This window comes from Oncorhynchus clarkii, chromosome 15, assembly GCF_045791955.1.
Source record: "Oncorhynchus clarkii lewisi isolate Uvic-CL-2024 chromosome 15, UVic_Ocla_1.0, whole genome shotgun sequence".
In the NCBI taxonomy this organism is placed as follows: domain Eukaryota; kingdom Metazoa; phylum Chordata; class Actinopteri; order Salmoniformes; family Salmonidae; genus Oncorhynchus; species Oncorhynchus clarkii.
The window spans coordinates 4,710,044-4,733,468 of NC_092161.1; the positions used below are offsets into that span (position 1 = coordinate 4,710,044).

General features: G+C 48.4%; 1 protein-coding gene across 1 annotated transcript in view; it reads right to left on the bottom strand.

The window, feature by feature from the left end:
* The window catches only part of LOC139366655 (divergent protein kinase domain 2Ab), a 51,899-nt gene extending 29,267 nt beyond the window's left edge, over positions 1-22,632 (bottom strand). Inside the window, exon 1 of the mRNA XM_071104332.1 lies at positions 21,785-22,632. Coding sequence (XP_070960433.1) covers positions 21,785-22,438 — 654 coding nt within the window. The 5' untranslated portion in view covers positions 22,439-22,632. The remainder of the gene's footprint in view (positions 1-21,784) is intronic.
* Positions 22,633-23,425: the final 793 nt, after the last annotated feature.

Sequence of the window (23,425 nt, forward strand, 5' to 3'; positions counted from 1 at the left end):
GAGAACCTTCCAGAAGGACAACCATCTCTGCAGCACTCCACCAATCAGGCCTTTATGGTAGAGTGGCCAGACGGAAGCCACTCCTCAGTAAAAGGCTCATGACAGCCTGCTGGGAGTTTGCCAAAAGGAAACCTAAAGACTCTCAGACCATGAGAAACAAGATGGTCTGATGAAACCAAAATTGAAATCTTTGGCCTGAATGCAAAGCGTCACGTCTGGAGGAAACCTGGCACCATCCCAATGGTGAAGCGTCACGTCCCCATCCAACCTGACAGCGCTTGAGAGGATCTGCAGAGAAGAATGGGAGAAACTCCCCAAATACAGGTGTGCCAAGCTTGTAGCGTCAAACCCAGGAATACTCCAGGCTGTAATCGCTGCCAAAGGTGCTTCAACAAAGTACTGAGTAAAGGGTCTGAAAACTAAATGTGATATTTCAATGTTTTATTTGTAAAACATTTGCAAAAATAAATAAAAAAACGTTTTTGTTTTGTCATTATGGGGTATTATTGTCTGTAGATTGAGGATTTTTTTTTAAAAGTACATTTTAGAATAAACTAAGGCTGTAACGTAACAAAATGTGGGATAAAAAGTCTGGATACTTTCTGAATGCATATACAGATTACAACTCTATAAAAACAAAACATACGCTCGTTTGAACTCACGGGTGTGTGGGTTGCTCGTACGACCTCAACGCAGTATTTATTATACCGATCATCTTTCAGAACACATAGACACCTCTCGATTAACACTCAGACATCAACACGTGCAGAAGTATAAGGAGCATGTGGTCACGAGCAGGGCTGTCAGTCAAAAACCCACACAGAGTCTTCACGTAGAGCACTGCTACTGTACACTGCTACTGTACACTGCTACTGTACACAGCCCACTGCTACTGTACACTGCTACTGTACACTGCTACTGTACACTGCTACTGTACACTGCTACTGTACACAGCCCACTGCTACTGTACACTGCTACTGTACACTGCTACTGCACACAGCCCACTGCTACTGTACACAGCCCACTGCTACTGTACACAGCCCACTGATACTGTACACTGCTACTGTACACTGCTACTGCACACAGCCCACTGCTACTGTACACATCCCACTGCTACTGTACACAGCCCACCGCTACTGTACACTGCTACTGTACACAGCCCACTGATACTGTACACATCCCACTGATACTGTACACTGCTACTGTACACTGCTACTGTACACATCCCACAGCTACTGTACACAGCCCATTGCTACTGTACACATCCCACTGCTACTGTACACAGCCCACTGATACTGTACACTGCTACTGTACACTGCTACTGTACACATCCCACTGCTACTGTACACAGCCCACTGCTACTGTACACTGCTACTGTACACATCCCACTGCTACTGTACACAGCCCACTGCTACTGTACACATCCCACTGCTACTGTACACAGCCCACTGCTACTGTACACTGCTACTGTACACTGCTACTGTACACAGCCCACTGATACTGTACACAGCCCACCGCTACTGTACACTGCTACTGTACACTGCTACTGTACACATCCCACAGCTACTGTACACAGCCCACTGCTACTGTACACATCTCACTGCTACTGTACACAGCCCACTGCTACTGTACACTGCTACTGTACACAGCCCACTGATACTGTACACAGCCCACTTCTACTGTACACTGCTACTGTACACTGCTACTGTACACATCCCACAGCTACTGTACACAGCCCACTGCTACTGTACACAGCCCACTTCTACTGTATACTGCTACTGTACACATCCCACTGTACTGTACACATCCCACTGCTACTGTACACATCCCACTGCTACTGTACACTGCTACTGTACACATCCCACTGCTACTGTACACATCCCACTGCTACTGTACACTGCTACTGTACACAGCCCACTGCTACTGTACACATCCCACTGCTACTGTACACTGCTACTGTACACAGCCCACTGCTAATCAAATAAAAACCAGGGCTTTGCTCTCCCATAAATATCTGACCTAGTATACTTGGCATTGAGGTTTATGGTTTACACTGGGTTTGTTTCGGGGGGAGGGAGAGGGAGGAGGGGAGGGACGGAAGGAGGGGGGACTGGGAGGGGGAGGTGGGGAGGGACGGGAGGAGGGGGGACTGGGAGGGGGAGGTGGGGAAGGACGGGAGGGGGGGGGACTGGGAGGGGGAGGTGGGGAGGGACGGGAGGAGGGGGACTGGGAGGGAGAGGTGGAGAGGGACAGGAGGAGGGGGGAGGGGGAGGTGGAGAGGGAGGTGGGGAGGGACGGGAGGGGGAGGTGGGGAGGGACGGGAGGAGGGGGGAGGGGGAGGTGGGGAGGGACGGAAGGAGGGGGGCCTGGGAGGGGGAGGTGGAGAAGGACGGGGGAAAGGGGGTCTGGGAGGTAGAGGGAGGTGGAGAGGGAGGTGGAGAGGGACGGGGGGGAGAGGGAGGTGGAGAGGGAGGTGGAGAGGGACGGGAGGAGGGGGGAGGGGGAGGTGGAGAGGGAGGTGGGGAGGGACGGGAGGAGGGGGGCCTGGGAGGGGGAGGTGGAGAGGGAGGTGGAGAGGGACGGGAGGTAGAGGGAGGTGGAGAGGGAGGTGGAGAGGGACGGGGGGTCTGGGAGGTAGAGGGAGGTGGAGAGGGACGGGAGGAGGGGGACTGGGAGGGGGAGGTGGAGAGGGAGGGGGGAGGTAGAGGGAGGTGGAGAGGGACGGGAGGAGGGGGACTGGGAGGGGGAGGTGGAGAGGGAGGTGGGAGGTAGAGGGAGGTAGAGGGAGGTGGAGAGGGACGGGAGGAGGGGGACTGGGAGGGGGAGGTGGAGAGGGAGGTGGGAGGTAGAGGGAGGTGGAGAGGGACGGGAGGAGGGGGACTGGGAGGGGGAGGTGGAGAGGGAGGTGGGAGGTAGAGGGAGGTAGAGGGAGGTGGAGAGGGACGGGAGGAGGGGGACTGGGAGGGGGAGGTGGAGAGGGAGGTGGAGAGGGAGGTGGGAGGTAGAGGGAGGTGGAGAGGGAGGTGGGAGGTAGAGGGAGGTGGAGAGGGAGGTGGGGAGGGAGAGGTTTATGGTTTACATTGGGTTTGTTTCGTGAAAGCAGATGAGCATTATATTAGATTACACCTGTCTCTCCCCCTCCTCCCGTCCCTCCTCCCGTCCCTCTCCACCTGTCTCTCCCCCTCCTCCCGTCCCTCCTCCCGTCCCTCTCCACCTGTCTCTCCCTCTCCTCCCCCCCCTCCTCCCGTCCCTCTCCACCTGTCTCTCCCTCTCCTCCCCCCCCTCCTCCCGTCCCTCTCCACCTGTCTCTCCCTCTCCTCCCCCCCCTCCTCCCGTCCCTCTCCACCTGTCTCTCCCTCTCCTCCCCCCCTCCTCCCGTCCCCCTCCTCCCGTCCCTCTCCCTCTCCTCCCCCCCCTCCTCCCGTCCCTCCCCCTCCCAGCCCCCCCTTTCCCCCGTCCTTCTCCACCTCCCCCTCCCAGGCCCCCATCCTCCCATCCCTCCCCACCTCCCCCTCCCGTCCCTCCCCACCTCCCTCTCCACCTCCCCCCTCCTCCCGTCCCTCTCTACCTCCCCCTCCCAGTCCCCCCTCCTCCCGTCCCTCCCTCTCCCTCCCTCTCCCTCTCACCTCCCTCCCCCTTAAACAAACCCAGTGTAAACCATAAACCTCAATGCCAAGTATACTAGGTCAGATATTTATGGGAGAGCAAAGCCCTGGTTTTTATTTGATTAGTGACAACGACCATTCGTTCCGCTCGCTGGTAGTCCAAGTCATTAACCTCTTCTGTTCCTCGTCCCTCCAGGCTTTACTCTGTTGTGCGTGTGCCCCCCCCCCATCTCTTTCCCCTCAGCTCTCTCCCCCTTTCTCCCTTGGTTTTGCTTCCAGCGTTTGAAGCCGACGTGTTCTTTCATGTCAGGTGAAGTGAGAAGGAGGCGCTGGGGGGGGGGGGGGGGGGTATGGGACCAGCGTCTCTAGCACAGATTTTAGTCTGGAGGAGATGAGTGCTGTACCCTTGACTGAGTTAACCCCACAGGCCTGTCATGTCCTATTGCGGGCTTCACTGAGCAGACATGACTTTGGCTCGCAGAGTTACCGCAGTCACATGCTCTCGGGAAGCGATGGGTGGGTCGTGCTAATTTGAGTCCGGATAGGCGCAAATTTAACCAGCTAACCAGCCTGGAAGAATGTATTAAACATGACCTTCACCTGACGGTTCACTTCCCTCTTCTTTCTCCATCTCTCCATCTCTCCATCCCTCCATCTCTCCATCTCTCCATCTCTCCATCTCTCCATCTCTCCATCCCCCCCATCTCTCCATCCCCCCCATCTCTCCATCTCTCCATCCCCCCATCTCTCCATCCCCCCATCTCTCCATCTCTCCATCCCTCCATCCCCCCCTCTCTCCATCCCTCCATCCCCCCATCCCTCCATCCCCCCATCCCTCCATCCCCCCATCTCTCCATCCCTCCATCCCTCCTCCAGGCAGCCAGCCAGAGGAAGACCAGCAGACAAAGGCAAATGGAATTTTAAAAGAAAGTCCTGGCCAATATTTGAGCAGACCTCAGTTGGTGCATTTCTCTGTAAAGGAAGTGAAGGGCTGAGAAATCTAACAGGAAGTCACATTCCATCAAGCAGTGTTCTGGTATCACATTGGCACATACACATAATGACATGACTTATTATAGGCAATGATGCAATTTTTTTGGAAGGAAAAACTCCTACAGAACTCAGAAAAAAACACAAAGTGTCGTGAAAACAAAACACAACAAAAACAGTCACGTTGGAACCTCACTTTTCACAAGGAGACCCTTGTACTGCGGTCTTCCTTTGTTTCGTCTTCCAAAAATATATATTCCTTGAAAGCCAAATGGTCTTCCACATGACCGGGTTGAGAGTGCCTCTTCAATTCAACAGCGCAGGCAGAAAAGGCGTTGTGGGCCAAACACAGATGACTGTTTTCCACTGACAAAGAGAGTCTAGTTTACCCAGCTCTCAGATACAGAACAGACCCATTACAGTCTGTCGCTTCACAGAGCTGGAAACAGAACAGACCTATGACAGTCTGTAGCTGGAAACACAACAGACCCATGACAGTCTGTAGCTGGAAACACAACAGACCCATGACAGCCTGTCACTTCACAGAGCTGGAAACACAACAGACCCATGACAGTCTGTCGCTTCACAGAGCTGGAAACACAACAGACCCATTATGGAAACAGAAGTTGTTCTCGTAACAGCGCTGTTCAGCGAGAGGTAGGAGAACAACCACAACAACCACCACAGGCCTCTGGTCAAAAGCATTGCATTAGAGGATAAATCAATACGGGAATCAGCAGAATATTTCCAGGACCCTGACAGACTCTTACCGTCACAGGAACGTAGGTTTTGAAGTAGGATGTCAGGGATCAATAGCCTACAATTGACTAACTTGCTGTTATTTCACTATATACAGTAGGCGTAGGAGCTAACGACTAAAACGTTCAGTTGGAGAGAGACTGGCGTTCTTGGAAGACTTTACAGTACATCTTGTGTGCAATCTCCACAGACTCCGTTCATTCTTTAGTCTAGTGCTGCTAACTGTCCCCCCTCCCCTCCGTCTCTCAGAAAATTCTCATGTTTATCCACTGATTATGAACAGAGTCGGGACTCTGAAGAGTTAAAGGCACTCAAACACCCCCGGCCTCTCTGCCAGCCTCTCTGCCAGCCTCTCTGCCGGCCTCTCTCCCGGCCTCTCTCCCGGCCTCTCTCCCGGCCTCTCTGCCGGCCTCTCTGCCGGCCTCTCTGCCGGCCTCTCTGCCGGCCTCTCTGCCAGCCTCTCTGCCAGCCTCTCTCCTCTCCCCACCTCGTGACCTACTGCCTCCCCACAACCCACTGCTCTCCTCTCTGTCCCGTGAGAGACGATACGGACATGCCTGATGCCCGATGCACGCATGTCGTGCGGCTGAGAGCAGAGTGTGTAGATGAACGGATTGGATTCAGTCAGTCATCCCGATGAGCCTTTAGTTCCCAGCTAACTAGCTAATGCTGGAGAGTTGGCAACAGCAGCAGCGGCATGAGGCTAATTAAAACGGATGTTGTTTTCAAATGGGAGAAATAACTTGTAGTATTGGTCATCTGGATGGAGCCGTGACATGCCAGTTCGCCAACGTCACGACAAGCCCGTGGGAATGACCACCAGTGTTGTATCGAGGTGCTTCACATCGGCCAGCTGGATGCACGTCACTGGCGGAGGCAAACGTGGGCAAATTTGTTCCATCAAATTAGATGTTTTATTGAGAATAGGATCCTACACAATAAATAACTTGGAATAGCGGTAGTGACCATCTGGATGTCACTGTGATACAGTCTACTTGCTCAACGGAGAGGGATTTCGCTGCAAGCCAGCAACACAAAAACACAGGGCGGTATCCTTCGCTCCTACTTGACATAGTAAGGAGAGGGAACGAAGAGAGGGAACGAAGAGAGGGAATGAATAGAGGGAACGAAGAGGGAACGAATAGAGGGAATGAATAGAGGGAACGAAGAGAGGGAACGAAGAGAGGGAACGAAGAGAGGGAAGTAAGGAGAGGGAACGGAGAGAGGGAAGTAAGGAGAGGGAACGAAGAGAGGGAACGAAGAGGGAACGAATAGAGGGAATGAATAGAGGGAACGAATAGAGGGAATGAATAAAGGGAACGAAGAGAGGGAACGAAGAGAGGGAACGAAGAGAGGGAAGTAAGGAGAGGGAACGAAGAGAGGGAACGAAGAGGGAACGAATAGAGGGAATGAAGAGGGAACAAATAGAGGGAATTAAGGAGAGGGAACGAATAGAGGGAACGAAGAGGGAACGAATAGAGGGAACGAATAGAGGGAATTAAGGAGAGGGAACGAATAGAGGGAACGAAGAGGGAACGAATAGAGGGAACGAATAGAGGGAACGAATAGAGGGAATTAAGGAGAGGGAACAAATAGAGGGAACGAATAGAGGGAACGAATAGAGGGAATAAAGGAGAGGGAACGAATAGAGGGAATGAATAGCTCGTAAAAATCCTGCGACCTTGTGTGGCCTACCACGTCTGAACTGTTGTTGCGCCGAACTGTAAATTTGGTGAACCGTTACACCCCTAATATCTACTAAATATAATCTGAATCCTACGCATAAAAAAATAACAATTTGGGTGCAACAGAATTAACTTAATTTCTCAGAGATTAAATTACATTTCATCAAAAGAATGTTTCAGGAACGCTAACTGAACATGTTTCTAACAAGGAGAAATTATTTCAGAACAATCTGTGATGGTGGGTGTCAAGCCTCTTGCTGATGCTCTTTGAGGTGGATCGGCCCCCATCTGTCTAAAACGGTATTTAGGGTTATAGGTCAATCTAGCCAGGTAACTAAAAGCAACTTCCTAGTAGGGCTGGGCGATATATCACATTAATATGATTCATTCAAATGTATGTTTTAGCGCAATGTTGCAAATGCCTGTAAGAAACACGTTATTGTAAAAAAATGTATGAGCGTCTGTCATTTTTGGTCTCGTCTGTGCTGTGCACCCTCCCACTCACACCAAGCCCCTCCCCCTGCCACTCACACCAAGCCCCTCCCCCTGCCACTCACACATACACCAAGCCCCTCCCCTTCCACACCAAGCCCCTCCCCCTGCCACTCACAGACACCAAGCCCATCCCCTTCCATACCAAGCTCCTCCCCCTACCACTCACACCTACAAAGAGACGAAAGATCACTGGACTCCTGAGTGGTTCAGCAGTCTAAGGCTCTGCATCTCAGTGCAAGAGGCGTCACTACTGACCCTGGTTCAGCGGTCTGAGGCACTGCATCTCAGTGCTAGAGGCATCACTACAGACCCTGGTTCAGCGGTCTAAGTCTCTGCATCTCAGTGCTAGAGGCATCACTACAGACCCTGGTTCAGCGGTCTAAGGCTCTGCATCTCAGTGGTAGAGGCGTCACTACAGACCCTGGTTTGATTCCAGGCTGTATCACAACCGGCCGTGATTGGGAGTCCCATAGGGCAGCGCACAGTTGGGTTTGGCCAGGTGTAGGCTGTCATTGTAAATAACTACTTGTTATTAACTGACTTGCCTAGTTAAATAAAAGATAAACATTTGTTTTGGTTTAAATGACTACTGCTTTGGGGAAACCAAGGTTCAATCCTAAACAAATAACAATCAATTCTTTCTCTCGGACAATAAAGCCGTTAGAGGAGAGGAGAGAGGAGAATTGAACCTTTGTAATGATACCCTTTTAATATGTCCAAACTCCCAACACTTACAACAGAGCAGACCCCTAATCAGATGGGAGTACCAACCAACATTTACAACAGAGCAGACCCCTACTCAGATGGGAGTACCAACCAACATTTACAACAGAGCAGACCTCTACTCAGATGGGAGTACCAACCAGCATGAAAATAAATGCTCAGTTTCCACCGCGTACTGCTAGAAGCATTTTCTGCCACAGACGTACAGTGGGGCAAAAAAGTATTTAGTCAGCCACCAACTGTGCAAGTTCTCCCACTTAAAAAGATGAGAGAGGCCTGTAATTTTCATCATAGGTACAGCCGTCTAGTCTGTGTGTGATGGAATCTGCAAATGAGCATTAAAGAAAGAGTTCTGTACGGAAACTCCTTTTTCATTCTGAGGAAAACGGTAGGCTACATGATTTCAACATCTGAACAAAGTGGAAAGGCGTTCTGAGGAATACTAGTAGGAAAATACTACTAATAGGAAAGGCTAGCGTTATGTTCAAAACAATTGGCGTCAGACAGACACAGGTCATAACTATTCAACGATTCTACCTCATCGTCTAGCAACTAGATCCACATTGGCTTGAAACATATATATATATAGAGAGAGATTAGTCTGGCTCATCACTAGCAGTGGGCTTGTGTTTAAGAGTTAAATGAGATGGTAATGTTCTAGAATATGGTACCAGAAGATACCAGAAGATGGTCAGTAGAAGACAACATGCACGTTGGTTCTGGTAACATGTGGTAATGTTCTAGAATATGGGATACCAGAAGATGGTCAGTAGAAGACGACGTGGTTCTGGTAACATGTGGTAATGTTCTAGAATATGGGATACCAGAAGATGGTCAGTAGAAGACGACGTGCACGTTGGTTCTGGTAACATGTGGTAATGTTCTAGAATATGGGATACCAGAAGATGGTCAGTAGAAGATGACGTGGTTCTGGTAACATGTGGTAATGTTCTAGAATATGGGATACCAGAAGATGGTCAGTAGAAGACAACGTTGGTTCTGGTAACATGTGGTAATGTTCTAGAATATGGGATACCAGAAGATGGTCAGTAGAAGACAACGTTGGTTCTGGTAACATGTGGTAATGTTCTAGAATATGGGATACCAGAAGATGGTCAGTAGAAGACGATGTGGTTCTGGTAACATGTGGTAATGTTCTAGAATATGGGATACCAGAAGATGGTCAGTAGAAGACAACATGCACGTTGGTTCTGGTAACATGTGGTAATGTTCTAGAATATGGGATACCAGAAGATGGTCAGTAGAAGATGACGTGGTTCTGGTAACATGTGGTAATGTTCTAGAATATGGGATACCAGAAGATGGTCAGTAGAAGACGATGTGGTTCTGGTAACATGTGGTAATGTTCTAGAATATGGGATACCAGAAGATGGTCAGTAGAAGACGACATGCACGTTGGTTCTGGTAACATGTGGTAATGTTCTAGAATATGGGATACCAGAAGATGGTCAGTAGAAGACGACGTGCACGTTGGTTCTGGTAACATGTGGTAATGTTCTAGAATATGGGATACCAGAAGATGGTCAGTAGAAGATGACGTGGTTCTGGTAACATGTGGTAATGTTCTAGAATATGGGATACCAGAAGATGGTCAGTAGAAGACGATGTGGTTCTGGTAACATGTGGTAATGTTCTAGAATATGGGATACCAGAAGATGGTCAGTAGAAGATGACGTGGTTCTGGTAACATGTGGTAATGTTCTAGAATATGGGATACCAGAAGATGGTCAGTAGAAGACGATGTGGTTCTGGTAACATGTGGTAATGTTCTAGAATATGGGATACCAGAAGATGGTCAGTAGAAGACAACGTGCACGTTGGTTCTGGTAACATGTGGTAATGTTCTAGAATATGGGATACCAGAAGATGGTCAGTAGAAGACGACGTTGGTTCTGGTAACATGTGGTAATGTTCTAGAATATGGGATACCAGAAGATGGTCAGTAGAAGACGATGTGGTTCTGGTAACATGTGGTAATGTTCTAGAATATGGGATACCAGAAGATGGTCAGTAGAAGACGATGTGGTTCTGGTAACATGTGGTAATGTTCTAGAATATGGGATACCAGAAGATGGTCAGTAGAAGATGACGTGGTTCTGGTAACATGTGGTAATGTTCTAGAATATGGGATACCAGAAGATGGTCAGTAGAAGATGACGTGGTTCTGGTAACATGTGGTAATGTTCTAGAATATGGGATACCAGAAGATGGTCAGTAGAAGACGATGTGGTTCTGGTAACATGTGGTAATGTTCTAGAATATGGGATACCAGAAGATGGTCAGTAGAAGACGACGTGCACGTTGGTTCTGGTAACATGTGGTAATGTTCTAGAATATGGGATACCAGAAGATGGTCAGTAGAAGACGACGTGCACGTTGGTTCTGGTAACATGTGGTAATGTTCTAGAATATGGGATACCAGAAGATGGTCAGTAGAAGACGACATGCACGTTGGTTCTGGTAACATGTGGTAATGTTCTAGAATATGGGATACCAGAAGATGGTCAGTAGAAGACGACGTGCACGTTGGTTCTGGTAACATGTGGTAATGTTCTAGAATATGGGATACCAGAAGATAGTCAGTAGAAGACAACGTTGGTTCTGGTAACATGTGGTAATGTTCTAGAATATGGGATACCAGAAGATGGTCAGTAGAAGACGACGTGCACGTTGGTTCTGGTAACATTTTGAACAAAAAAAGGGTATTTTCATTGGCTGAGACTTGAAAGCCAGATCAGCGATTATTGAAAAAAAAAATATATATATATAATTAAAAGCTGAATAAATTATAACTATTTGGTTGGCTAGGCAGCTCATATAGCTTAATGACCTGAACATATCTGACAATGTTTTGGAGTTTAATTGTAGACAATTTTTTGTAATTCACCATAACAGAAAAATTAACTCATTAACACACATTAAAGCAGTGCATTTGTCTGAAGAAATGTAGAGCTTGCTGTTGAACAACAGGGTCAAAGTTGAATGTCCCTTGCTCAGTTGCGGCTAGACAATGTCTATATAAAGAGGAGCGAATGCCAACAGAATGTGGTAAGACATTTGGCTTTTTGAAAAGGGACCATAAACATTGTCCCCCTCAACAAAAAAGGATGGAAAGACAGGGAGAGATAGAGAGAGAGATAGAGGGGGGGATGGAGACCACACAAGGCTAATAAGATTTTATAGATTGACTGGACTAAAAAGGCTGATTTCGCCTTTGTCCTCCCAGATGCCTGGAGGTGTCGGCTGAGTTAGGGATTGGAGGTTACGGCACATATTGAACGTCTATACATTCTGGGCTCATTGTTGTCCTGACCCTTCACGAGACACGGTCAATGTCACATGAAATTGCAATTGATTGGTTGGTTGGTTGGTTGTAAATCACCGGGGGAAATGACTGGAGAGAGTGGTGCTATAATCTGATCTGGAGGACTCACTAAACAGAGAACATCCCTGGTCATCCCTACAGCCTCTGATCTGGAGGACTCACTAAACAGAGAACATCCCTGGTCATCCCTACAGTCTCTGATCTGGAGGACTCACTAAACAGAGAACATCCCTGGTCATCCCTACTGCCTCTGATCTGGAGGACTCACTAAACAGAGAACATCCCTGGTCTACTGCCTCTGATCTGGAGGACTCACTAAACAGAGAGCATCCCTGGTCATCCCTACTGCCTCTGATCTGGAGGACTCACTAAACAGAGAACATCACTGGTCATCCCTACAGCCTCTGATCTGGAGGACTCACTAAACAGAGAACATCCCTGGTCATCCCTACTGCCTCTGATCTGGAGGACTCACTAAACAGAGAACATCCCTGGTCTACTGCCTCTGATCTGGAGGACTCACTAAACAGAGAGCATCCCTGGTCATCCCTACTGCCTCTGATCTGGAGGACTCACTAAACAGAGAACATCCCTGGTCATCCCTACTGCCTCTGATCTGGTGGACTCACTAAACAGAGAACATCCCTGGTCATCCCTACTGACTCTGATCTGGAGGACTCACTAAACAGACAACATCCCTGGTCATCCCTACTGTCTCTGATCTGACGGACTCACTAAACAGAGAACATCCCTGGTCATCCCTACTAACTCTGATCTGGAGGACTCACTAAACAGAGAACATCCCTGGTCATCCCTACTGTCTCTGATCTGACGGACTCACTAAACAGAGAACATCCCTGGTCATCCCTACTGCCTCTGATCTGGAGGACTCACTAAAACAGAGAACATCCCTGGTCATCACTACTGGCTCTGATCTGGAGGACTCACTAAACAGAGAACATCCCTGGTCATCCCTACTGTCTCTGATCTGACGGACTCACTAAACAGAGAACATCCCTGGTCATCCCTACTGCCTCTGATCTGGAGGACTCACTAAAACAGAGAACATCCCTGGTCATCACTACTGGCTCTGATCTGGTGGACTCACTAAACAGAGAACAGCCCTGGTCTACTGCCTCTGATCTGGTGGACTCACTAAACAGAGAACATCCCTGATCATCCCTACTGTCTCTGATCTGGAGGACTCACTAAACAGAGAACATCCCTGGTCATCCCTACTGCCTCTGATCTGGAGGACTCACTAAACAGAGAACATCCCTGGTCATCTCTACTGACTCTGATCTGGAGGACTCACTAAACAGAGAACATCCCTGGTCATCTCTACTGCCTCTGATCTGGTGGACTCACTAAACAGAGAACATCCCTGGTCATCTCTACTGCCTCTGATCTGGAGGACTCACTAAACAGAGAATATCCCTGGTCTACTGCCTCTGATTTGGAGGACTCACTAAACAGATATGCGTCATTAGTAAATGATGTCTAAGTGTTGGAGTGTAACTGGCTATCTGTAACGTAAAAAGGTACAGTAAGGTTTTGCTTTATATCAGGATTTTGTAAAAATATATTCATACTCTTACTGAAGTATATTTTAGGAATTACATTTACTTTTGATATTTAAGTAAATTTAAAACCAAATACTTTTACTCACATAGTATTTTACTGGTTGACTCATTTTAAATACTTTTCTATGAAGGTATCTTTACTTTTACTCCAGTATGATGACACATTGGGTGGAAAAGGGGCTCAGGGTTGGTCAGAAAGTGATCCTCTACTGTTTCTTCACCCTGGGACCTAAAGTGGTGTAGTTTTCACACCTGATTCCACTAGCTAGGAAACTAAAAAGTTAAGTCATCTACCTGGGTGGCCGTTGGAAGGGCCTGGCGCTCGCCAGGGTTTGATTCTCACAAAATAATTGGCACTCACTCCTGTAAGTCACTCTGGATAAGAGTGTCTGCTAAATGACTAACATTTGAAAACAAAAACAATGTGCACGGCTTGTTGGTCCCCAGGACCAGTATTAAGAAACACTGTGTAACAGCTTGTTGGTCCCCAGGACCAGTATTAAGAAACACTGTGTAACAGCTTGTTGGTCCCCAGGACCAGTATTAAGAAACACTGTAACAGCTTGTTGGTCCCCAGGACCAGTATTAAGAAACACTGTGTAACAGCTTGTTGGTCCCCAGGACCAGTATTAAGAAACACTGTGTAACAGCTTGTTGGTCCCCAGGACCAGTATTAAGAAACACTGTGTAACAGCTTGTTGGTCCCCAGGACCAGTATTAAGAAACACTGTGTAACAGCTTGTTGGTCCCCAGGACCAGTATTAAGAAACACTGTGTAACAGCTTGTTGGTCCCCAGGACCAGTATTAAGAAACACTGTAACAGCTTGTTGGTCCCCAGGACCAGTATTAAGAAACACTGTGTAACAGCTTGTTGGTCCCCAGGACCAGTATTAAGAAACACTGTGTAACAGCTTGTTGGTCCCCAGGACCAGTATTAAGAAACACTGTGTAACAGCTTGTTGGTCCCCAGGACCAGTATTAAGAAACACTGTGTAACAGCTTGTTGGTCCCCAGGACCAGTATTAAGAAACACTGTGTAACAGCTTGTTGGTCCCCAGGACCAGTATTAAGAAACACTGTGTAACAGCTTGTTGGTCCCCAGGACCAGTATTAAGAAACACTGTGTAACAGCTTGTTGGTCCCCAGGACCAGTATTAAGAAACACTGTGTAACAGCTTGTTGGTCCCCAGGACCAGTATTAAGAAACACTGTGTAACAGCTTGTTGGTCCCCAGGACCAGTATTAAGAAACACTGTGTAACAGCTTGTTGGTCCCCAGGACCAGTATTAAGAAACACTGTGTAACAGCTTGTTGGTCCCCAGGACCAGTATTAAGAAACACTGTGTAACAGCTTGTTGGTCCCCAGGACCAGTATTAAGAAACACTGTGTAACAGCTTGTTGGTCCCCAGGACCAGTATTAAGAAACACTGTGTAACAGAATAATGGTTAAAGCAGAAGAGACAGAAATAGTTTTTCCTGACCTCCGTTTCAAAAGTAGTTTCTTTCGCTTCCTAAAAAACGTCTGAAACCTCAAGGACTAACACAGATGTAATAGTTGTTTTGTCTTTTTTCTCTCCAAAAGACCATCAGATGCACTTTGAATAATTTAAACCTGCCTTGAATGTTAAATATGCAGTAACACAGCAGCACCAGGTAAATCTCTCAGCTTTGAGGGATGTCACCAACACAGCACTGTTACCCTTGATCCATACTGGAGGAGGTGACAAATCAGCAGCATGAACTCTTGATGTACCATCTCCTTTTCAAGAATGTCCCCCCAAAAAAAGAATACAACAAATCTACTTAGTAACAAGACAAATATGTAAACGACTGTCTAATAATAAATAACAACAACAACAATAATACACACATATACAATTCTTTTTTGGAGGGGTCATTTTTTGCCCAAGCCAAATGTCTTCAGCCTCCTGAGATTGAATAGGCCAGGCTGAAGAATCTGCAGGTTGGTTTTGGGGCGGGTCTGATCGATACTAAGTGACTATGCTAAAGATCTACGGCGGAAGAAGGAAGAGGATTCATACCCTGTAATTTACAGAGGGTTTGGCATCAACAGTGGAAAGGTGACTCTGGGATTCTGGCCTTCTAGGCAGAGTTGAAAAAAAAAAAGCCATATCTCAGACTGGCTAATAAAAAGAAAGGTTTAAGATGGGCAAAAGAACACAGACACTGGACAGAGGAACTCTGCCTCGAAGGCCAGCATCCCGGAGTCACCTCTTCACTGTTGACGTTGAGACTGGTGTTTTTGCTGGTACTATTTAATGAAGCTGCCAGTTGAGGACTTGTGAGGCGGCTGTTTCTCAAACTAGACACTCTAATGTACTTGTCCTCTCGCTCAGTTGTGCACCGGGACCTCCAACTCCTCTTTCTATCTATTCTGGTTAGAGACAGTTCTGTGAAGGGAGTAGTAGTACACAGTGTTGTATGAGATCTTCAGTTTCTTGGCAATTTCTCACATGGAATAGCCTTCATTTCACAGAACAAGAATAGACTGACGTGTTTCAGAAGAAGGTACTTTGTTTCTGGCCATCACGTTTACATTTGTTTTTACTTACATGTTGACTCCATATTGACGTTGAATTACATTTTTGACTTTTCTTACCGGATGTACAATCATCACGAGTTGAATTGTGGATCGTTTCAGGCCCCCGAAGTGAACACTGATGCAGTCGGCGTTCCAATTCATCACAAATGTGTTCGATGAGGTTGATGTCAGGGCTCTGTGCAGGCCAGTCAAGTTCTTCCACAATGATCTCGCCAACCATTTCTTCATGGACCTTGCTTGGTACACTGTCATTCACGCTGAAACAGGAAAGGGCCTTCCCCAAACTGTTGCCACAAAGTAGAATTGTCTAGAATGTCATTGTATGCTGTAGCAGTAAGATTTCCCTACACTGGAACTATGGGGCCTAGCCAGGACCTTGAAAAACATTATTCTTCCTCCATCAAACTTTACAGTTGGCACTATGCATTCGGGCAGGTAGCGGTATCCTGGTATCCGCCAAACCCAGATCTGACTGCCAGATGGTGAAGCGTGATTCATCACAACAGAGAACGCGTTTCCACTGCTCCAGAGGCCAATGGCGGCGAGCTTTACACCACTCCAGCCGACACTTGGCATTGCGCATGGTGATCTTAGGCTTGTGTGCAGCTGTTCGGCCATAGAAACCCATTTCATGAAGCTCCCAATGAACCGTTGTTGTGCTGACGTTACTTTCAGAGGCCGTTTGGAACTCGGTAGTGAGTGTTGCAGCGGAGGACAGACTATTTTTTACGCACTGCGTGCTTCAGCGGTCCCGCTCTGTGAGATTGTGTGGCCTACCACTTCGCGGCTGAGCCGTTGTTGCTCCTAGACGTTTCCACTTCACAATAACAGCACTTACAGTTGACCGGGGCAGCTCTAGCAGGGCAAAAATTTGACGAACTGACTTATTGGAAAGGTGGCATCCCATGACGGTGCCACGTTTATAGTCACTGAGCTCTTCAGTAAGGCCATTCTACTGCCAATATTTGTCTATGGAGATTGCATGGCTGTGTGCTCAATTTTATACACCCGTCAGCAATGGATGAGGCTGAAATAGTCTAATCTACAAGTGTGAAGGGATGTACACATACTTAAGTATATATAGTGTATATTGATTCGGTAAGTATTCAACCCCCTGAGTCTGTTAGAATCACCTTCGACAGCAATTGCAGCTGTGAGTCTTTCTGGGTAAGTCTCTAAGAGCTTTCCACACATGGATTGTGCAACATTGGCAAATTGTTATTTTCAACATTCTTCAAGCTCTGTCAAATTGGTTATTGATCATTGCTAGACAACCATTTTCAGGCCTCGTCATAGATTTTCAAGGTGATTTAAGTCAAAACTAACTCGGCCACTCAGGAACATTCACTGTCGTCTTGGTAAGCAACTCCAGCGTAGCTTTGTTATTGTGTGTTAGGTGCTTAGCCGGTGGTCAGCTCCATTCTGTTCCTGAAAAACTCCCCAGTCCTTAACGATTACAAAACATACCCATAACATGATGCAGCCACCACTATGCTTGTAAATATGGAGAGGTGTACTCAGTAAAGTGTTGTATTGGATTTTCCCCAAACATAACACTTTGTATACAAGACAAAAACACATTTTCAGTATTAATTACATGTTTTGTTGCAAGTTGTAGAATATTTAAATTCTGTACAGGCTTCCTTCTTTTCACTGTCAAGTAGGTTAGTATTGTGGAGTAACTACAATGTTGTTGATCCATCCTCAGTTTTCTCCTATCACAGCCATTAAACTTTGTAACTGTTTTAAAACTCACCATTGGCCTCATGGTGAAATCCCTGAGCAGTTTCCTTTCTCTCCAGCAACTGAGTTAGAAAGGAAGCCTGCATCTTTGTGGTGACTGGGTTTATTCATACACCAACCAAAGGTTAATTAATAACTTCACCATCATCAAAGAGATATTCAGTGTCTGCCTTTTAAGTTTATTTTCACCCATCTACCAATAGGTGACCTCCCTGGTCTTTGTGGTATGAAATTCACTGCTCGACTGAGGGACCTTACAGATAATTAAACGTCTTGGGTACAGAGGAGATGAGGTAGTCATTCAACATTCATGTTAAACACTTGTCGCACACAGAATGAGTCCATGCAACTATTATGTGACTTGTTAAGCACATTTCTACTCCTGAACTTGAAAACTTATTGGCATTTCAGCCTTTCGTTTTCTTTTCTTTTTCTACCCCGTAAATGTTTATTTTTCTCCCCAATTTCCTGGTTTCCAATTGTTTTAGTAGCTACTATCTTGTCTCATCGCTACAACTCCCGTACGGGCTCGGGAGAGACGACGGTTGAAAGTCACGCGTCCTCCGATACACAACCCAACCAAGCCGCACTGCTTCTTTGCACAGCGCGCATCCAACCCGGGAAGCCAGCCGCACCAATGTGTCGGAGGAAACACCGTGCACCTGGCAACCTTGGTTAGCGCGCACTGCAACCGGCCCGCCACAGGAGTCGCTGGTGCGCAATGAGACAAGGAAGCTCAGGCTGTAACAACAAAATGTGGAAACGTCAAGAGCTGTGAAACATTTCAATACTTTATGAAGGCCCTGTATATAGACGGCTCTGTGGCAGAAAGGTGTGGCTAACAGGCCATGGGATTCCACTAGACGGCTCAGTGGCAGAAAGGTGTGGCTAACAGGCCATGGGATTCCACTAGACGGCTCAGTGGCAGAAAGGTGTGGCTAACAGGCCTCTTGGGATTCCACTAGACGGCTCTGTGGCAGAAAGGTGTGGCTAACAGGCCATGGGATTCCACTAGACGGCTCAGTGGCAGAAAGGTGTGGCTAACAGGCCTCTTGGGATTCCACTAGACGGCTCTGTGGCAGAAAGGTGTGGCTAACAGGCCATGGGATTCCACTGGACGGCTCTGTGGCAGAAAGGTGTGGCTAACAGGCCATGGGATTCCACTAGACGGCTCTGTGGCAGAAAGGTGTGGCTAACAGGCCTCTTGGGATTCCACTAGACGGCTCTGTGGCTAACACGCCTCTTGGGATTCCACTAGACGGCTCAGTGGCAGAAAGGTGTGGCTAACAGGCCTCTTGGGATTCCACTAGACGGCTCAGTGGCAGAAAGGTGTGGCTAACAGGCCATGGGATTCCACTAGACGGCTCTGTGGATAACAGGCCTCTTGGGATTCCACTAGACGGCTCAGTGGCTAACAGGCCTCTTGGGATTCCACTAGACGGCTCAGTGGCTAACAGGCCTCTTGGGATTCCACTAGACGGCTCAGTGGCAGAAAGGTGTGGCTAACAGGCCTCTTGGGATTCCACTAGACGGCTCAGTGGCAGAAAGGTGTGGCTAACAGGCCATGGGATTCCACTAGACGGCTCTGTGGCTAACAGGCCATGGGATTCCACTAGATGGCTCAGTGGCAGAAAGGTGTGGCTAACAGGCCTCTTGGGATTCCACTAGACGGCTCAGTGGCAGAAAGGTGTGGCTAACAGGCCTCTTGGGATTACACTAGATGGCTCAGTGGCAGAAAGGTGTGGCTAACAGGCCTCTTGGGATTCCACTAGATGGCTCAGTGGCAGAAAGGTGTGGCTAACAGGCCTATTGGGATTCCACTAGACGGCTCTGTGGCTAACAGGCCTCTTGGGATTCCACTAGACGGCTCAGTGGCAGAAAGGTGTGGCTAACAGGCCATGGGATTCCACTGGACGGCTCAGTGGCAGAAAGGTGTGGCTAACAGGCCTCTTGGGATTCCACTAGACGGCTCAGTGGCAGAAAGGTGTGGCTAACAGGCCTCTTGGGATTCCACTAGATGGCTCTGTGGCTAACAGGCCTCTTGGGATTCCACTAGACGGCTCAGTGGCAGAAAGGTGTGGCTAACAGGCCATGGGATTCCACTGGACGGCTCAGTGGCAGAAAGGTGTGGCTAACAGGCCTCTTGGGATTCCACTAGACGGCTCAGTGGCAGAAAGGTGTGGCTAACAGGCCATGGGATTCCACTGGACGGCTCAGTGGCAGAAAGGTGTGGCTAACAGGCCTCTTGGGATTCCACTAGACGGCTCAGTGGCAGAAAGGTGTGGCTAACAGGCCTCTTGGGATTCCACTGGACGGCTCAGTGGCAGAAAGGTGTGGCTAACAGGCCATGGGATTCCACTAGACGGCTCAGTGGCAGAAAGGTGTGGCTAACAGGCCTCTTGGGATTCCACTAGACGGCTCAGTGGCAGAAAGGTGTGGCTAACAGGCCATGGGATTCCACTAGACGGCTCAGTGGCAGAAAGGTGTGGCTAACAGGCCTCTTGGGATTCCACTAGACGGCTCAGTGGCAGAAAGGTGTGGCTAACAGGCCTCTTGGGATTCCACTAGACGGCTCAGTGGCAGAAAGGTGTGGCTAACAGGCCTCTTGGGATTCCACTAGACGGCTCAGTGGCAGAAAGGTGTGGCTAACAGGCCTCTTGGGATTCCACTAGACGGCTCAGTGGCAGAAAGGTGTGGCTAACAGGCCTCTTGGGATTCCACTAGACGGCTCAGTGGCAGAAAGGTGTGGCTAACAGGCCATGGGATTCCACTGGACGGCTCAGTGGCAGAAAGGTGTGGCTAACAGGCCTCTTGGGATTCCACTAGACGGCTCAGTGGCAGAAAGGTGTGGCTAACAGGCCATGGGATTCCACTAGACGGCTCAGTGGCAGAAAGGTGTGGCTAACAGGCCTCTTGGGATTCCACTAGACGGCTCAGTGGCAGAAAGGTGTGGCTAACAGGCCTCTTGGGATTCCACTAGACGGCTCAGTGGCAGAAAGGTGTGGCTAACAGGCCTCTTGGGATTCCACTGGACGGCTCAGTGGCAGAAAGGTGTGGCTAACAGGCCTCTTGGGATTCCACTGGACGGCTCAGTGGCAGAAAGGTGTGGCTAACAGGCCTCTTGGGATTCCACTAGACGGCTCTGTGGAGAAAGGTGTGGCTAACAGGCCATGGGATTCCACTAGACGGCTCAGTGGCAGAAAGGTGTGGCTAACAGGCCATGGGATTCCACTAGACGGCTCAGTGGTAGAAAGGTGTGGCTAACAGGCCTCTTGGGATTCCACTAGACGGCTCTGTGGCAGAAAGGTGTGGCTAACAGGCCTCTTGGGATTCCACTAGACGGCTCTGTGGCAGAAAGGTGTGGCTAACAGGCCTCTTGGGATTCCACTAGACGGCTCAGTGGCAGAAAGGTGTGGCTAACAGGCCTCTTGGGATTCCACTAGACGGCTCTGTGGCAGAAAGGTGTGGCTAACAGGCCTCTTGGGATTCCACTAGACGGCTCAGTGGCAGAAAGGTGTGGCTAACAGGCCATGGGATTCCACTAGACGGCTCAGTGGCAGAAAGGTGTGGCTAACAGGCCATGGGATTCCACTAGACGGCTCAGTGGCAGAAAGGTGTGGCTAACAGGCCTCTTGGGATTCCACTAGACGGCTCAGTGGCAGAAAGGTGTGGCTAACAGGCCTCTTGGGATTCCACTAGACGGCTCAGTGGCAGAAAGGTGTGGCTAACAGGCCTCTTGGGATTCCACTGGACGGCTCAGTGGCAGAAAGGTGTGGCTAACAGGCCTCTTGGGATTCCACTAGATGGCTCTGTGGCTAACAGGCCTCTTGGGATTCCACTAGATGGCTCAGTGGCAGAAAGGTGTGGCTAACAGGCCTCTTGGGATTCCACTAGATGGCTCTGTGGAGAAAGGTGTGGCTGACAGGCCTCTTGGGATTCCACTAGATGGCTCAGTGGCAGAAAGGTGTGGCTAAAAGGCCTCTTGGGATTCCGCTAGTTGGCTCAGTGGCAGAAAGGTGTGGCTAACCGGCCTCTTGGGATTCCACTGGTTTCATTTGGACATGTCAGTGTCTGCAGTCCTCTATAGTTTTATCATCTCACGTAGAAGTTAATAATACCAGACAAAACAACGAAGACAAGGGAAGGCCATTAAAAAGAAACAGAAGTCGAAGAGGGAAATTAAAAAGTGACCTCTACCTGAAGTACAATGTCGTCCATCTCAAACACAAATAACAATACAGATGAATCCCTGTAGAAGAGAGCAGGGTATTAAAAGGCTTTAGTTCCTACCTGTAGAACGAGGGGCTCAGGGTTGAAGGCCAGGGTCATCAGTAACTGCATCCTCTCGGTGTCCTTCAGGTTCTTCAGCAGGAAGCTGCCAGAGTCTTTGGTTTCGGCATAACGTCGCACCACCCTGTCCAGCAGCCTCTGGGAGGGGCAGTGCACCAGGTCAGACCAGCCCTCTACCACCTCAGGGGTCAGCAGCCTCACGTCCCCGTTCAGCCTGGCGAACTCCGTCTTGTACATGGCCTGGATGAGGTCGCAGCGCGGACGGCCAGTAGCTCTCTTACAGATCTTCTGGTCGATGTCCGCCAGCTCCTGATTGGATCCCAGGCGTTTGAGCACCACGCGCCTCGTCCCCTCGCGCGGCTCTCCGTACTGGGCGAAGTACACGTTCTTGACGTTGAAGACATCCAGGAAGCGCAGGCGTCCCCAGGTCTCGAAGGACACCTGGCCGTTCATGAACTTCCTGCACCAGCTGGTGCCGAAGCAGGCGGGGCACTTGTTGAGGTTGATGAAGCGGCGGTCCGTCAGCTCGTTCTTCTGGAAGGAGGCAAACAGGTTGTGGGTGTTCATCAGGAGGATAACAAACAGGCCCACCACCAGCAGAAGCTTCAGACAACGGTAGAGACGACCCAGCTTCAGAGGCAGGAAACGCAGCATGGTGGGACAGGATGTGGGGGTCAGCAGTTAGAGTAGAACAAGGGAGTGTTGAGAGTATCGTCGGGTCGGGTGGGGGCTAGCCGAGCCTCACTGCCTCTCTGTCATGTTGCGCTGGGGAATCATCATCATCTAGAGCGCCTGGTAGGGGCAAGGCTGGCACAGTAACCCCATGCCAAACTCTGACACAGGCCTGCGAGTCCTGCATCCAAGCAGAGAGAGAGAGACAGATAGGGGAGAGAGAGAAAGAGAGAGAAAGAGAAAAGGGGAGAGAGAGAGAAAAGGGGAGAGAGAGAAAGAGAGAGAGAAAGAGAGAAAGAGAGAATGAGAGAAAGAGAGAAAGAGAGAGAGAAAGAGAGAAAGAGAGAAAGAAAGAAAGAAAGAAAGAGAGAGAGAGAGAGAGAGAGAAAGAAAGAGAACATTACACACCTGAGCACAGCGAAATACCAAAATTATTATTATAACAATACTTGAGGCATGGGATCCTCATGAAACAACTAAAATACCATGGCAGTAATGATTAAATATTAAACATTTATTAATATAACTAAATATCATAATAAAGAGTAATTGCAACATAGGAATGAATTATTTTAGTATTTTATGACATTTTCTGCTGAGATTCTCATTACCACAACGCGTCCATCTCTGTCTGAACGTATGTTGTAATTTAAACACAGTAAAGCGAAAAAATAAATGTTTTGAAATGACAGAAAAATGATTAACTGAATATTCATGTATAATAATATATATATATATTTTAAATAGTGTTAAAATGAAGTGTCCATGGCTGATGATCTCATCCTCCACAACAGTTTTGAAGGACTGTTCACACGGAGAATTTTAAATCAAGTTTGGTTTTGAATGAAGCAACAACACAATCTGCCTTCAAGATGGCTACCAGGTGTCTTTATCTTTTCTCCAGTTAAAAGGTAAACATTCTCTTGTCAGACTGCGTACACGACAGTATTGATTATCATCATTACCGAA